The sequence below is a fragment of the Monodelphis domestica genome, chromosome 5 (assembly GCF_027887165.1).
Source record: "Monodelphis domestica isolate mMonDom1 chromosome 5, mMonDom1.pri, whole genome shotgun sequence".
In the NCBI taxonomy this organism is placed as follows: domain Eukaryota; kingdom Metazoa; phylum Chordata; class Mammalia; order Didelphimorphia; family Didelphidae; genus Monodelphis; species Monodelphis domestica.
Genome location: NC_077231.1, coordinates 109,600,169 through 109,613,742, shown reverse-complemented (window position 1 = coordinate 109,613,742; position 13,574 = coordinate 109,600,169). Strand labels below are relative to the sequence as shown.

The 13,574-nt window shown below is 40.4% G+C and overlaps 1 protein-coding gene across 1 annotated transcript in view; it reads left to right on the top strand.

Annotated features, from left to right (window-relative positions):
* The first annotated feature begins 2,717 nt into the window (after window positions 1–2,717).
* IL17RA (interleukin 17 receptor A) overlaps window positions 2,718–13,574 on the top strand; it is a 34,132-nt gene continuing 23,275 nt past the window's right edge. Inside the window, exon 1 of the mRNA XM_056799087.1 lies at window positions 2,718–2,982. Within this exon, the coding sequence (XP_056655065.1) occupies window positions 2,866–2,982 (117 nt within the window). The 5' untranslated portion in view covers window positions 2,718–2,865. The remainder of the gene's footprint in view (window positions 2,983–13,574) is intronic.

Sequence of the window (13,574 nt, the reverse complement as noted above, 5' to 3'; positions counted from 1 at the left end):
CATGTCCACTGGATTACAAGAAGAATCCTAATTTTATAGGAAATGTATACAACAGTGCCTTGAGTTCACTACCACCTGTGTTTGAGTCATTGGTTTCTCATCTGGCATATTCCTTACCCCCTTTTGGTTCCCAAATCTCTTTGAATCATGATAGTATTTCCCAAATTAATGCTTTTTCTGTTTTAGTCATAATTCAGGAATGTGCAAGGCCAGAGCCTCAGTCTTTGCAACAGTTTTCTAGATAGGAGTTTTATCCTCTGAGAGATTCTCTTCCTGTATCTTCTAGAATCCAAGTCTCCTCATGGAACTCTTTGGACAGTAATTTTCCAAAATTTGAATTTCCAAAAATGAAAAAGATTTCATTCTTTTAACTCATGAAATACTGATTGCAAGTCAATTGAGAATCAATAACAAAGAAAAGGCAAGGTGTTTGGCCGCTTTTAAAGAAGTACTAATAATGATCAGGAGGGGCTTGGATGGGGGAAGGGTCTATTGACTTCATGGAGGAGATGTCTCTGTGGTTTGCTAACCATAATTGTGAATAAAACACTCCTAATTTTTTACTCCACACAGGTAGGAGGAGAACCAGAAGAAAAAAAGTGTTCCCAAACCTTAGAGAGAAGAGAGAGCCAAGGAAGAAAGGGTAAGTGATAGAGTCAATGGCTGCAAAGAGGTCAAAGAGAATAAGGACTGAGAAAAGATCATTGGATCTAGCAACCAAGAGATTATTTGTAACTTTAGAGGGAGCCATGTTGGTGGAATGATATGGTCAGAAACCAGACTGTAAAGGGCTAAGAAGAGTGGAGAGAAAGTGGAGGTAGCTATGATAGACCACCTTTTCAAGTCTAATTACAAAAGGGCAGAAGAGACACAGGATGAGAATTAGCAGGGATGGGAGGATCAAATGAGAGAGGTTTGGGTTTGGGTTTGGTTTGGGTTTTTCAGAATAGGAGATACATGAACATGTTTCTAGGTAGTATGATCATAGCAGTAGTGACACTGTTGGGGGGGGCTTGAGGTGAACTGCTGTGGTCAGGAGAGGTACCCTTTGCAATAATACAAGACTCCTTAATTTCACTTTAAAAGAAAAAGAGATTGAGAGCCATGCCTAGAGATGGGAGGTCCTAGGTTCAAATCTGGACTCAGACACTTCCCAGCTGTGTGGCCCTGGGCAAGTCACTTGACCCCCATTGCCTAGCCCTTACCACTCTTTCTGCCTTGGAGCCAATACACAGTATTGACTCCAAGACGGAAGGTAAGGGTTTTTAAAAAAAAAAGAAAAGAAAAGAAAAAGAAAAAGAGAAATGTATTAATTTGGAATTCATGTTGAAGTGACTGGGAGGGCAGCTTAGGTAGGATGCTGCTTCCTCAAGGAGATGTGTCCTGGGTCTTTTATATCTTTTAGACAACATGGGCTCTGTGACCAGGGATGAGGGAATGCAATGAGGTTAGGCAGGAGTGGGGGATGTTTGTTATCTGGTGGGGGGTGCCCCAAAGACACAAGAGGTGACTGGCATAGTTTTGGGGGCGAGTAGATGTCTTAGATACAACTCGATGGTATCAAAGCATAGCCAGAAGGTGTATCTCTGTGTCCATCTCCAAATCTAGGGGAGAATCCAAGCAGATTCCTCTCAGGAGGGTCTCTGATGTCCAGTATCACCTTTTCCTCAGCATTACAGGAATGCAAGAAAGGAAAGAAATTTTCCCCTTGTGGAGTTTGGGGTGTACAAAGGGAAAGCCAGGGCCCCATGCCAACAAGAAGATAAGAGGGAACTCCATTGTCTGGGTGGACAGATGACAGACTTTAGGGGGGCTTTAAAAAGTGAAAGCCAGAAGTTAGTCAACACTTCTGGTGAGCCAAAGAAAGAGCTTAAGGTCTGGAATAATCTTGGTGCTGAAAGAGAGGGAATGTTCTCTCCTCACAAACCCTGTAGACTTTGGCATCTAGCAACAGCCTTCTTGGAACAGGAGAATGGCTATGAAAAAAGAGGCCCTATCATGGCTTGGACCCTGAGGCAGCTCCCAGAGTAAACCTTCATTTCAATCCACCCTCTACCTGACCCTTGGGCAGATCATCTTCTTTTCCTGGGCTTCATTTTCCTATCTAGAAAACAAGAGGGCTTGGACTAGATGATTTCTGAGGACCCTCAATCCTAAAAGGTGCTGGAGGGACAATGGGAAAAGAGAGAGTGGCCTTGAAAGGAGATAGGATCAGACTGACCCCAGGTGAGGAAACTGTACTAATAATCCTCGATGCACAATGGATAGAGAACCAGACCTGGAGCCAGGAGAAACTGGGTTCAAATCTGGCCTCAGACACTTCCTAGCTGTGTGGCCCTGGGCAAGTCACTTAACCCCCCTTGCCTAGCCCTTACAGCTCTTCTGCCTTAAGCATTCTAAGAGAGAGAAGGTAAGGGTTTGTTTTTTGGGTTTTTTTTTTCTCTTTTCTGCAGTTTGTAGGCTTCGGAAGTGCTTAGAGCCACACGGTCAGTTTCTCAGAGATGGGACTTGAACTTGCCTTCCTGGCTTCAAGGTCAGCTCTCTACATATTAATTTTTAAAATTAAAATTTTCTAATCAACTCTTTTATAGGCAGTTAAATCCAACGTAAATTTATGCACGTGGGCCGGGCTCTTCCATAAAGTAACTTCCCCTGCCAGAGTACTAGAGGAGGTGTGGCAGGTAAGGGGCGGGAGCAGCAAACCCCGCCCTGCTGGCCCCAACCGAAAGCAGGAAGCGGGGTGCCTTGGAGTGGAGTCCTGCTGTCATCATTACGGGGAAGGATCCTCCCCACACCCCCACCTCCCTTCCCCCTTGGTCCTAGTCCTCCGGGCCCCCAGCCACCGCTCCCCAGCACCCAGGGACTATGGGAATTCTATCCCCCGGACCGCTTTGGCTCGTGCTACCGCTCCTGGTTGCGCTGCCCCGAACCAGCTTGGCCCTGTGGCTCCTCGACACCCCGGAGCCAGTCTGCTCCCAGCCGGTGAGTCCGTGGCCCTCGCGCAGACGGCGAGGCTGGAGGCCAAGGATGGAGAGCGTGGGCTGGGACAGCCGAGAAACAGTGTCAGGGATTGTCGGGGGAGAGAGAGAAGTGACACCCCGGGTCCCGGGAGGGGACGGGTTAGGGGCAGAGTTTGGGGGCGGAGAGAGGCAGAAGTACGGAGAGGGAGAGAACTCCTAGCGAGTCAATCGGCCCAAAGAAGAGGGAGTCCGGCAAGTGAGCCGTCCCTGAGGTTGCCTAATCCTAGGATTTAGAACGGAAAGAAGCTTTAGAGACGTGCTGGGAAATCCAAGAATTCCTAACCCGAAGTCCGCCTCTTCCAAGGAGGGTCCGAGCGAGGATAGATCTTGCGAAGGTCCTGAATTTGGATGGGAAAAGTGTACATCTTTATTTAAATATGAGTGTTTCCTTTGAAGCCTCTGCATTGTATTTTATACATTTAAAAACATTCTTCTGTTGTTAGAGGCAGCTAGAGAGCTCAGTGGGTAAGAGGAGCTGGACTTGGAGTCTGGAGGACCAGAGTTCAAGGAATGTTTTCGAACAGTGGATTTCTGGGTGGGCCCTAAGTTTTTACCTAAAAAGTTGTGTAACCCTGGACAGCCCGCGTAACCTCTCTGAGACTCAGTTTCCACATCTGGAAAGTGGGTATAATAATAGCACCTACCTCATCAGCCTCCTCATCTTGAGGACCAAATGAGATAAACACATTTCAAACCTTAAAGACCTTAAAGCACTGTACAAATATCATTGTTCTTGTTAGACAGATCCAGTGCTTCTGAAGTTCACATTATCTGGCTTGGAGAAGTTTTCTAATAGTGAAGATGGTTTTGTAAGGAACCATCTACATTCTGAAATCCAGCCCCATTTGCAGATTACTGTGTCAGGGCAGAGTAACCATGGAAGGGATATATCTCTCCTTTGTAGATAAATCAAAGTGGTATGGGCTAGGCAATGGGGGTTAAGTGACTTGCCCAGGGCCACACAGCTAGGAAGTGTCTGAGTCCAGATTTGAACCTAGGACCTCCCATCTCTAGGCCTGACTCTCAATCCACTGAACTACTCAGCAAACCCACATTCTTGGGGGGGGGGGATCTGTGACACAAAAAAGGTCAAGAATTCCCAACCCCCTAATTTTAGAGATGAAGAACTGAGTCTCAGAGAGGTGGGTCTTGTTTGCCTTAAGATATTTAATCTAGTCACTAAAATGATTGAAGTGCACCAAAAACTGGCCAATATTCAGTCACAGTATGGTGGATAAATGGAGTTCGTTAATTCAACCACATTTATTAATCTCCTACTATGTGCTAGGTACTTTGGGGAACAAGGCATTACAGGGGACCACAGATTCAAGTGGCAAAATGGATGCAAAAAGCAAAGGTTTTGTGAACTGACTGAGAAATCGCATAAGTGGGTAGGCAAATCTGTCTTAAATTCCAGGGTCTTCCAGATCCACATGGAAGATAGAATTCTGATTCCTTGCACATCAAGCCCAGAAGTGAATGGCCATTCTTTAGCCTGTGATTGGCACCTTGCAACTTTGGGTCTTTGAGGGAAAAGAAAGGAGGAAGGGATATAACTGAGGGCCAGCATCAGCTCAAAAATCACCGAGATACTTTGGGTCCACTGAAGTGTGGCTAAGGAGTGATGGCCCAGTTGAGGTTTTAAAAACCGTTTTTAAGAGCTCTCCTTGCCACTGGATATCCCTAGATCATAGGTTAGTTCTCTTGTTGCCTCTGGCCCCCACTCTGCAGGATTACATGGGCCGTTTGTTGATATCCACTGTACTGAGCCTGCAGGAAGTGGCACACCTAGATATCAGTTAGTGGTTTATTCTTTGAGGAGCACCCTTTTTAAACAATAATGTTGTTCTGTTCTCTTGCACACATTCATAAGGAGGGATATTTCACAAAATATTAGAGATGGAAGGTGCTTTAGATATAATTTAGCCCAATCCCCTTGTTTTATAAATAAATAAACTGGCACCCAGAGATGAAGCCATAGTAAATATTAGAACTGGAAGAGAAACTCACATCTGACTAAATCCAAAACTTTTCACTATTCTTCTTAGTGTCTGAATCAGAAGATATGAATTAGAATACCTGGAATTCTAGTATTTGAGTTTGTGGATGATCTGCCAGATGAGAAGCAAAAAAGCATTGATTAGTTAGGAAAAATTTTGTAGTTTAAAAATAAAAATGTGACAAGTTCGAAAAAATACATTTATAGGACCCTCTATGATTAGCAGAGGCAAAGAAACATTTTCTAATCCCTAAGGCTTTTCTTTGAAACCTACAGACAACATTAATTCAACGAATACATTCATAGATGATGAATAGAGGAACAGTGAAAGAAAAGTGGGAAAGGATCAGCTCACAGAGAACCTTAAATGACAGGCAAAGGTATTGGGGCTTTATTGAGCAGGCAAAGGGGAACCATAAAATTTTTTGAACAAGGGAGTAACAAAATGGTGGGAATAGACTGGAAAGAAGTGCTCATTAATCAAACTGTTGAGCTTTCCTAGATCCATTTCCCTGGGATGTTAGTCAGGGGAAAGAGAAGGGTAAAGGTAACAACCTTTCCCACAACCCTTTGTAATTATTTATCTCCCTTTTCAGGTCAACAGGTAGACTCAGCTGTGCCCAAAGTCACACAACTATTAAGTGCTAGAGTCAGGATAGAGTTCCAGATCTAGAGCTCCCAAAATTCACATTATCTGCCTTGGAGAAGTTTTCTAGTAATGATGATGGTTTCGCATGAATCCATCCAATTCTGAAATCCAGCCCCATTTGCAGATTACTGTGATCAAAGCAGAGTAGTATCCTCTCTCTTTTACAGATAAATTTCATCTGGTGATCAAACCCACATCCTTGGCCTCGAGAATACCATATTCTAACTAGGCTAACTATTAAGCATTCATTAATGAAGCTGTGCAATATAAAACAATAGCCAAAAATATGGGCAACTAAAAGATTTTTTTTCTAATTTGAATCCCTTCCACCACAAGTTTTATTGCTAGTGAGTGATATGATTTCTTTTCATGTTGATCTTCTTTGAGGTAGGTTAATGTAGTTTTTTTCTCATTTCAATGTAAGTACTATTCCAATGCTGCTACTCAAAGGTCAGAGACCGAAGCTTTCCATCACTTTTCACTCGTTTATTCAGTAAATGTTTAAGTTTCTACTATGTACTATGTCTTCTACTGTGTAGCAGATGCTGAGGAAGATTAACAAAGTCATGCCATCACCATCATGCAGTATTTATTAAACATGGAGATGGGAAAACAAGGCTTCAATGAAGGAATAACAAGTAGTTCTGTTTTGCAGGAGTGGTGTAGGACAAGAACAGGAAAGACATATTGGAGGCAGATTATAGAGAGCCGGTTTGATTAGAGGGGAGGATGTGTATGGGACTAGAAAGAGATTAGGCTAGAAAATGGGTAAAATGTCTTGATTCCAGAGAATGGGTGATGAAACACATCTATGGGGAAGTAAAAGAGTACAGGCTGTCAAACTGTTATGTCCATTGATTTTGTTCAATTGGTCTTCTTTGTTCTAAGGGTGGGATTAATGTGGGAAGGAGATAAACTGGGAAAGGATTGTGATATAAATGCAAAATGAATTTACAAAACTTGAGGAAAGAAAGAAAGAAAGAAAGAAAGAAAGAAAGAAAGAAAGAAAGAAAGAAAGAAAGAAAGAAAGAAAGAAAGAAAGAAAGAAAGAAAGAAAGAAAGAAAGAAAGAAAGAAAGAAAGAAAGAAAGAAAGAAAGAAAGAAAGAAAGAAAGAAAGAAAGAAAGAAAGAAGGAAAGAAAGAAAGAAGGAAAGAAGGAAAGAAGGAAAGAAAGAAAGAAAGAAAGAAAGAAAGAAAGAAAGAAAGAAAGAAAGAAAGAAAGAAAGAAAGAAAGAAAGAAAGAAAGAAAGAAAGAAAGAAAGAAAGAAAGAAAGAAAGAAAGAAAGAAAGAAAGAAAGAAAGAAAGAAAGAAAGAAAGAAAGAAAGAAAGAAAGAAAGAAAGAAAGAAAGAAAGAAAGAAAGAAAGAATAGACCATATTGTGAACGGCCTCGAATAGCAGACTAAGGAGTTTGGTATTTATTCCTGGTTTGAAAGACTCATCTTCTTGGATCTCTGCAGCAGATGTTGACCACTCTCCTGGTTACTCTGGGTTTTCTAAGTATTGATGTCTTGTGGTTCTCTGGTTTAGTGATCTTGGTCATAGTCACTAATCGTGAATGACTCTCAAAGCTCCATCCTGTGTCCCCTTCTTTTCTTTCCTATGCTCTCACCCAAAGACTTCTCTGATTCCCTTGTGTGCAGTTATTATCTGTATGCATATAGTATGTGAAATCAGTATATCTGGGTCTCCATATCTAAGTCTCTCTCCTAAGTTCCAGTTCCCCATCACTAAGTGCCTATTAGGTATTTCCATCTGGATGTCCAGTAAACTTAATAAGTCAAAAACAAAATTTGACATCATTTCCCCAAAACTCAATTATCTTTCAAATTTCTCTATTTCTGTTAAGACTACTACTATCAAAAAAGAAAAGGGGTGGGGGAAGTTCAGCAGTTAAGCAACTCAAAGTGTCAGGTCTAGAGTTGAGATGATATGGATTCAAATCTGGCTTCAAATGCTTCCTAACTGTGTGACCCTGGCCAAATCACACAATTCTAATTGCCTAGCCCTTACCACTATTCTGCCTTAGAACCTATATGTAATCTCAATTCTAAAACAGAAAGTAAGGGAAAGAGAGAGAGGGAGGGATGGAGGGAGGGAAAGGAGGAAGGAAGGAAGGAAGGAAGGAAGGAAGGAAGGAAGGAAGGAAGGAAGGAAGGAAGGAAGGAAGGAAGGAAGGAAGGAAGGAAGGAAGGAAGGAAGGAAGGAAGGAAGGAAGGAAGGATAACAGTTAAAATTTAGGGAATATGGGGAGACTGAGGCAGGTAGAAATTAGTTTCTCTCTGCAAGGAGTATTATATTTTTTAGAGGTTTATTAAGGATTAAGGATTAAAGAAAATACAAGATAAGGAAAACGTGCCTAGGCCAGAGGCCTAGACAAGACCTCACCTACATTATGGAAAGAGCCATGTCTGCTCCAAAACGGAAGTCCAAAAAAGCGAAAAGAGAGCCCCAAAAACCTTTGCCACCAGCTTAAATCCTTCCTCGATCTCAGCCCACCTCAAAATTCCCGTGAGATTACAAAGCATCTTGGGGAAGTATAACAAAGGCTTGTGGGGATTGTAGTCCTGTATTTGAGTCTATTTTTTACATTTCCCCATTTGATCCTCTGGGAAGAAGTCCTTCCCCAAAGGATCATAAAAACATAATCAATTTAAAGATTACAATAATTTGAGGATTTTAAGAGAAAAAAAACAATAATTCCTGGACGCATTGACAGAAAGCCAATTAGGGGGCAGTCCCCTTTGTCATGAGAGTATACATACAAATAAATGTTCAATCAACCACACCCAAAGTTCAATTTTGTGCAACTTGTGGTCTGGAGGCTTCTTCATGGTGGCTTCTCCAATAGTTCAGTTCTGGATTCAGAGAGGTAGCTTCTTTTTTACCTAAAATTCTTCTCAAAAGGAATTTAAACTTTGAAATTTAAAATAATAATATTTTTTTACATTCCCCCTTTAAGAGGGTGATTGACAAATACAGGATCACTTAGGGATGCATGGCTGAGGTATGAGGTATATGAATCAATTGGCAAGAGATATTAAAAAGACATCAGAAAAATCCAAAGAAAAAAAGAAAAAACTCTGGATGAAAATATAGACTATCAAAGTCTTATGTATAAAAATTCCAAGTAAAAAGAAAAATAAATCTATAACAGGTCCTTGAATCAGGGCCCAATTAAAATGATCTAAGCAATGATGCATTTACCCAGTCAGTAGTCAGGACTACAGAAAGGTACCACACTATGAAAGGCAGAAAAGGGGACCAGATTGTAGGAGCCAAGGTTTTGGGGATATTCGTCTGTGAGTATTTTCAGAATGAGTGTGGACACAAGGAAAGCCTATGTCTACCAATGATAAACATAGTAACCTCGAGTCTTCACACTAGGTTCAAGACCTTTGTATTGGCCTAGAAGTGCATCAATCCATCCTAGATTGGCTTTTCTTTGGCTCTGTGAAATGGCTCTTGTGTGTATATCTTGTCCTGGAATCAGACAGAATCATTAAGCAAAGTCCCATAATTTATTTAAATAATTAATGGCATCATTTTTATAGTCACAAGATTTTTAGGGCATGCATTAGCAAATGTATTTCAAACTTGTAGTACTGAAAAATCAAAAGGTTAAAAAAAATCTTAATACTGGTGACATGTGCTTCAAATATAAAAAAAGGAGAGAAAAAAAACAAATAGTATATTGCACATGCAAGAAAAATATAATAAAAGTCTTTAAAAAATTCAAAAATGTAGCTTATAATCATTGACACTCTGTGTCAGCTAAGAAAATATAAAATACAAGGCTTTCTCACCAAAAATGAGATCCATTTCCTCTTTGTATCTGGCCATGATCACTGTGAGTAGAAGGCAAATGAATTGAACAAGTAGTACAAATATGTAGGTATCAAAATCCCCAAAATTCTCAATAGCCCAATTAATTACAATAGCAAACAAACACACTTTCACATTTCACATAAGTTGTATGACATTTAAAAGCCTATGAATTGATGGACATTTGTCACAATTTTTACAAATGTAGCAATCTTTCAACCTTGGTATTTAAACATATTTTTAAAACAAAGTAAAACTCATCTTGGGTTAAGAACATAATCAAGAAATCTATATATCATTCTGGTAGAAGTAAAATAGTGAGCTGAAGAGTATAAATAAAGGGATGCTCCTTTTTTTGGAGGCTTATAGGGATCCAAATTCCCTGAGATTAACTGCCCAACTTCCATTCACATATTTAGAAATGTGAGAAGGTTGGGGGTTATAAAATGTATTTCACTTCAGCTACTATTGGTCTTACCTCGAAGTAAGGGTAGGCAAAAATAACCAGATTGTTTAAAAAATTCCAAAAATCATATTTTAAAAACCCTTAAAATCATTTGAGATATTTAGCATATTAAATTTTCCAAAGGTGGTTATACAATTATAACCAGTCCTGAAGTCCATCTATGTGATAATTTACAAAGTCAAAATAGAAAGGCTGTTTTTTTTTCATATGGGCTTAATTACAATAATATTTGTTCAATAGTTATAGGGGGAAAGCAACAGAATTTTAAAACTCAGTACATTCAAAATAAATTCAATCAACCTTCACTGTAAGAGAATATTGAATCCAGTAATATATGAACTTAAAATCACAAAGTTATATCTTAAACAGAACAATCAGGAAATGCAATAGAAATACAGAGATTTTTTATAAACCATTGGAGTCTGAAATGCCTTAGAATATAGCCTTTAGTCTCTTCAAAGTTTCTTGGGTGTGTTTTTTTTAATTATTAATTATCCATTTAAATGCCTATTGTCCAAAGGCAGAGTGGTAAGGGCTAGGCAATGGGGGTTAAGGGATCTGCTCAGGGCCACACAGCTGGGAAGTATCTGAGGCCAGATTTTAATCCAGGACAGCATGTCTGTAGGCCTGGCTATCAGTTCACTGAGCCACCCATTTGCCTCCCCAAAGTCAAAGTTGAATCTTTGGGCTGAATCTTTCTTTTGGCACGCAGGTGAAATCAATGAAATTACCAGAACAGTCAAAAGGTATCCTTTTAAACAGCCCATTGCTTAAAAGTCTGTTTGAAAAGTCTGTTTCTTCTCTCTCCCCTGCTATGAAACCCTGTGGTCAATATCCCCATCCACGTAGAGGCTTAGCCTAAGGGAAAATGATTCGTTCTCCTTTCCCTCTCCTCTCTCCCCTCCACCCACATGGCCAATACTGTTACCAGTTGGTTGCAATGTGTCCTGAGCGATCTGCTCCAAGGATCTGGGTGATGAGCCGGCTGGAGTCACGCTCGTGGGTCTGGGGCTGGGGTGATGAGCCGTCTGGGTCGGAGGCCAGATGGGTGAGAGACAGACTGCCAGGGTGGGTAGGGCCAGGGCCGGAGCTGGAGCACAGACAAGCAGGGCCGGGAGCTCAGGCACCAGGTAAGAGGCCAGGAGCAGAAGCAGGAGCCAGAGAGGGCCGCAGGCAGGAGCTGATCAAGATGGTTTTCTAAAGAGCATCTTGGAGAAATGTGGCTTTAAAAAAATCATTATCTAGGCTAAAAAATTTGAGACGTTCTCATCCAATCTAGTGGTCGCCATCTAACATCGTAACAGTTAAAATTTAGGGAATACGGGGAGACTGAGGCAGGTAGAAATTAGTTTCTCTCTGCAAGGAATATTATATTTTTAGAGGTTTATTAAGGATTAAAGAAAATACAAGATAAGGAAAATGTGCCTAGGCCAGAGGCCTAGACAAGACCTCACCTACATTATGGAAAGAGCCACATTTGCTCCAAAACGGAAGTCCAAAAAAGCAAAAAGAGAGCCCCAAAAACCTTTGCCACCAGCTTAAATCCTTCCTCGATCTCAGCCCACCTCAGAATTCCCGTGAGATTACAAAGCATCTTGGGGAAGTGGAACAAAGGCTTGTGGGGATTGTAGTCCTGTATTCGAGTCTTTTTTACAGAAGGAAGGAAGGAAGGAAGGAAGGAAGGAAGGAAGGAAGGAAGGAAGGAAGGAAGGAAGGAAGGAAGGAAGGAAGGAAGGAAGGAAGGAAGAAAACAGGAGGAGATGGAGGAAGAAGGAGGAGGAAGAAGACAATGGTGACATTGCTATCCTGGTGTGAAATATTTTGACATATATTTTTACAACTAGAGTCTGCAAGATAAATGGTTTTCTAACCTTAAAAAAGAAAAGAACACTGCTATCCATCTGGACACCCCATTCACCACCTTGATGTCAGCCTCATCTCCTCACTCTCTTTCTAGATCAGTTGCCAACTCTGGTTGCTTCTGTCTCTACAACACCTCTCAAATACTTCCCTTCCTCTCCATTCACCAGGTTTTACCACCTCAGTTCTAACCCACCTGGCCAGACTTGTGATAGCCTCCTAACAAGTCTCTCCCCTCTTCATATCATCTTTCATACAATGACCAAATTAATTTCCCTAAAGTGCAGGTCTGATGGTGTCACACACTATTCAATAAATTCCAGTGGCTCCCTAATGCCATTAGGTTCAAATATAACCTCCTTTGTCTGGCATTTAAAGCTTCTCAAAACCTGATTGCTTCCTCCCTTTCCAGTCCTTGAACTCCACAATCTACATATACTGGCATATTCACTGTTCCATGTGTAGACATTCCATCTTCATAGAGTGTTGTAAGGCTTAAATGAGGTAACTGGATATAAAGCTCTCTGTAAATCTTAAAGAGAGAAGTCATTTTTATTATTAGCTTCTTCTCATCAGGTCTCCAGCCTTGTGATGACCATTCCTTAAGTCTTTTACCATGCTCCTGCTGAATTTAAGCAGCGTTTTTAGAGCAGGGGTATGGAGGTAAATGTTTAACAACTAGCTCTCTAGGGGGAAAAAAATTCTGCGTACATACTTGTGCATTATTTGTGCATATTATTAACACTTTCTTAAGTCTAGGCAATCAATGAAACAAAATTAAGACCTAATTTGTAGCAAGTATTGATTTCTGAGATGTAAATGTTCAGAGTTTTTTATTATAAAGATATTTTACCACTTAAATGTAATAACAATTTTCCACATAAGTTTTCTGAAGTTATATGATCCAAATTGTCTCCCTCTCTCCTCCTATTCTCCTCCCTCCTAGAACAGGCAAGTAATTAGATCTGCATTATACATATATTATCATGTAAAGTATACTTCCATATTGTTCATTTTTGTAAGAGAAGTTTCATATGATACCAAAACCCCAAAACAGAAACTGAAATAAAATAAATGAAAAATCATATGCTTTGATCTGCATTCTGACTCCAACAGTTCTTTCTCTGGAGGTAGATAGCATTCTTTGTCATAAGCCCCTCAGAATTGTCCTGGATCATTGTACTGATGAGAATAACTAAGTCTATCACAATTGATCATTCCACCATATTGCTGTTACTATGTACAATGTTCTCCTGGTTCTGCTTATTTCACTCTGCATCAGTTAATGTAGGTCTTTCCAGCTTGTTCTGAAATCATCCCATTCATAATTTCTTATAGCACAGTAGTATTCCATCACCACCATATACTACATAGTTTGTTCAGCCATTCCCCAATTGATGAACATCCCTTCAATTTCCAATTCTTTGCCACCACAAAAGGAGCAGCTATAAATATTTCCATACAAGTAGGTCCTTTTTGCTTTTCTTCAGTCTCTTTAGGATACAGACCTAGTGCTTTACGCAGAAAATTGAACAGTTTATACATAGAGCTGGCTCCAGCACACCCCTCTAACTATCTCCCATCTCTAAGTCTTTAAATTTGATATTTCCCATGCCTTGGAATATACTATCTTTTCACTTGGTTTCCTTAAAGATGTATCTATAGTAACAATTTCTATTTGAGGCTTTTTTAAAAATGAAATTTGATTCTCCCAGATTTTTGTCTCCTATGCCCCATAACCATCTAGTATCCTTAT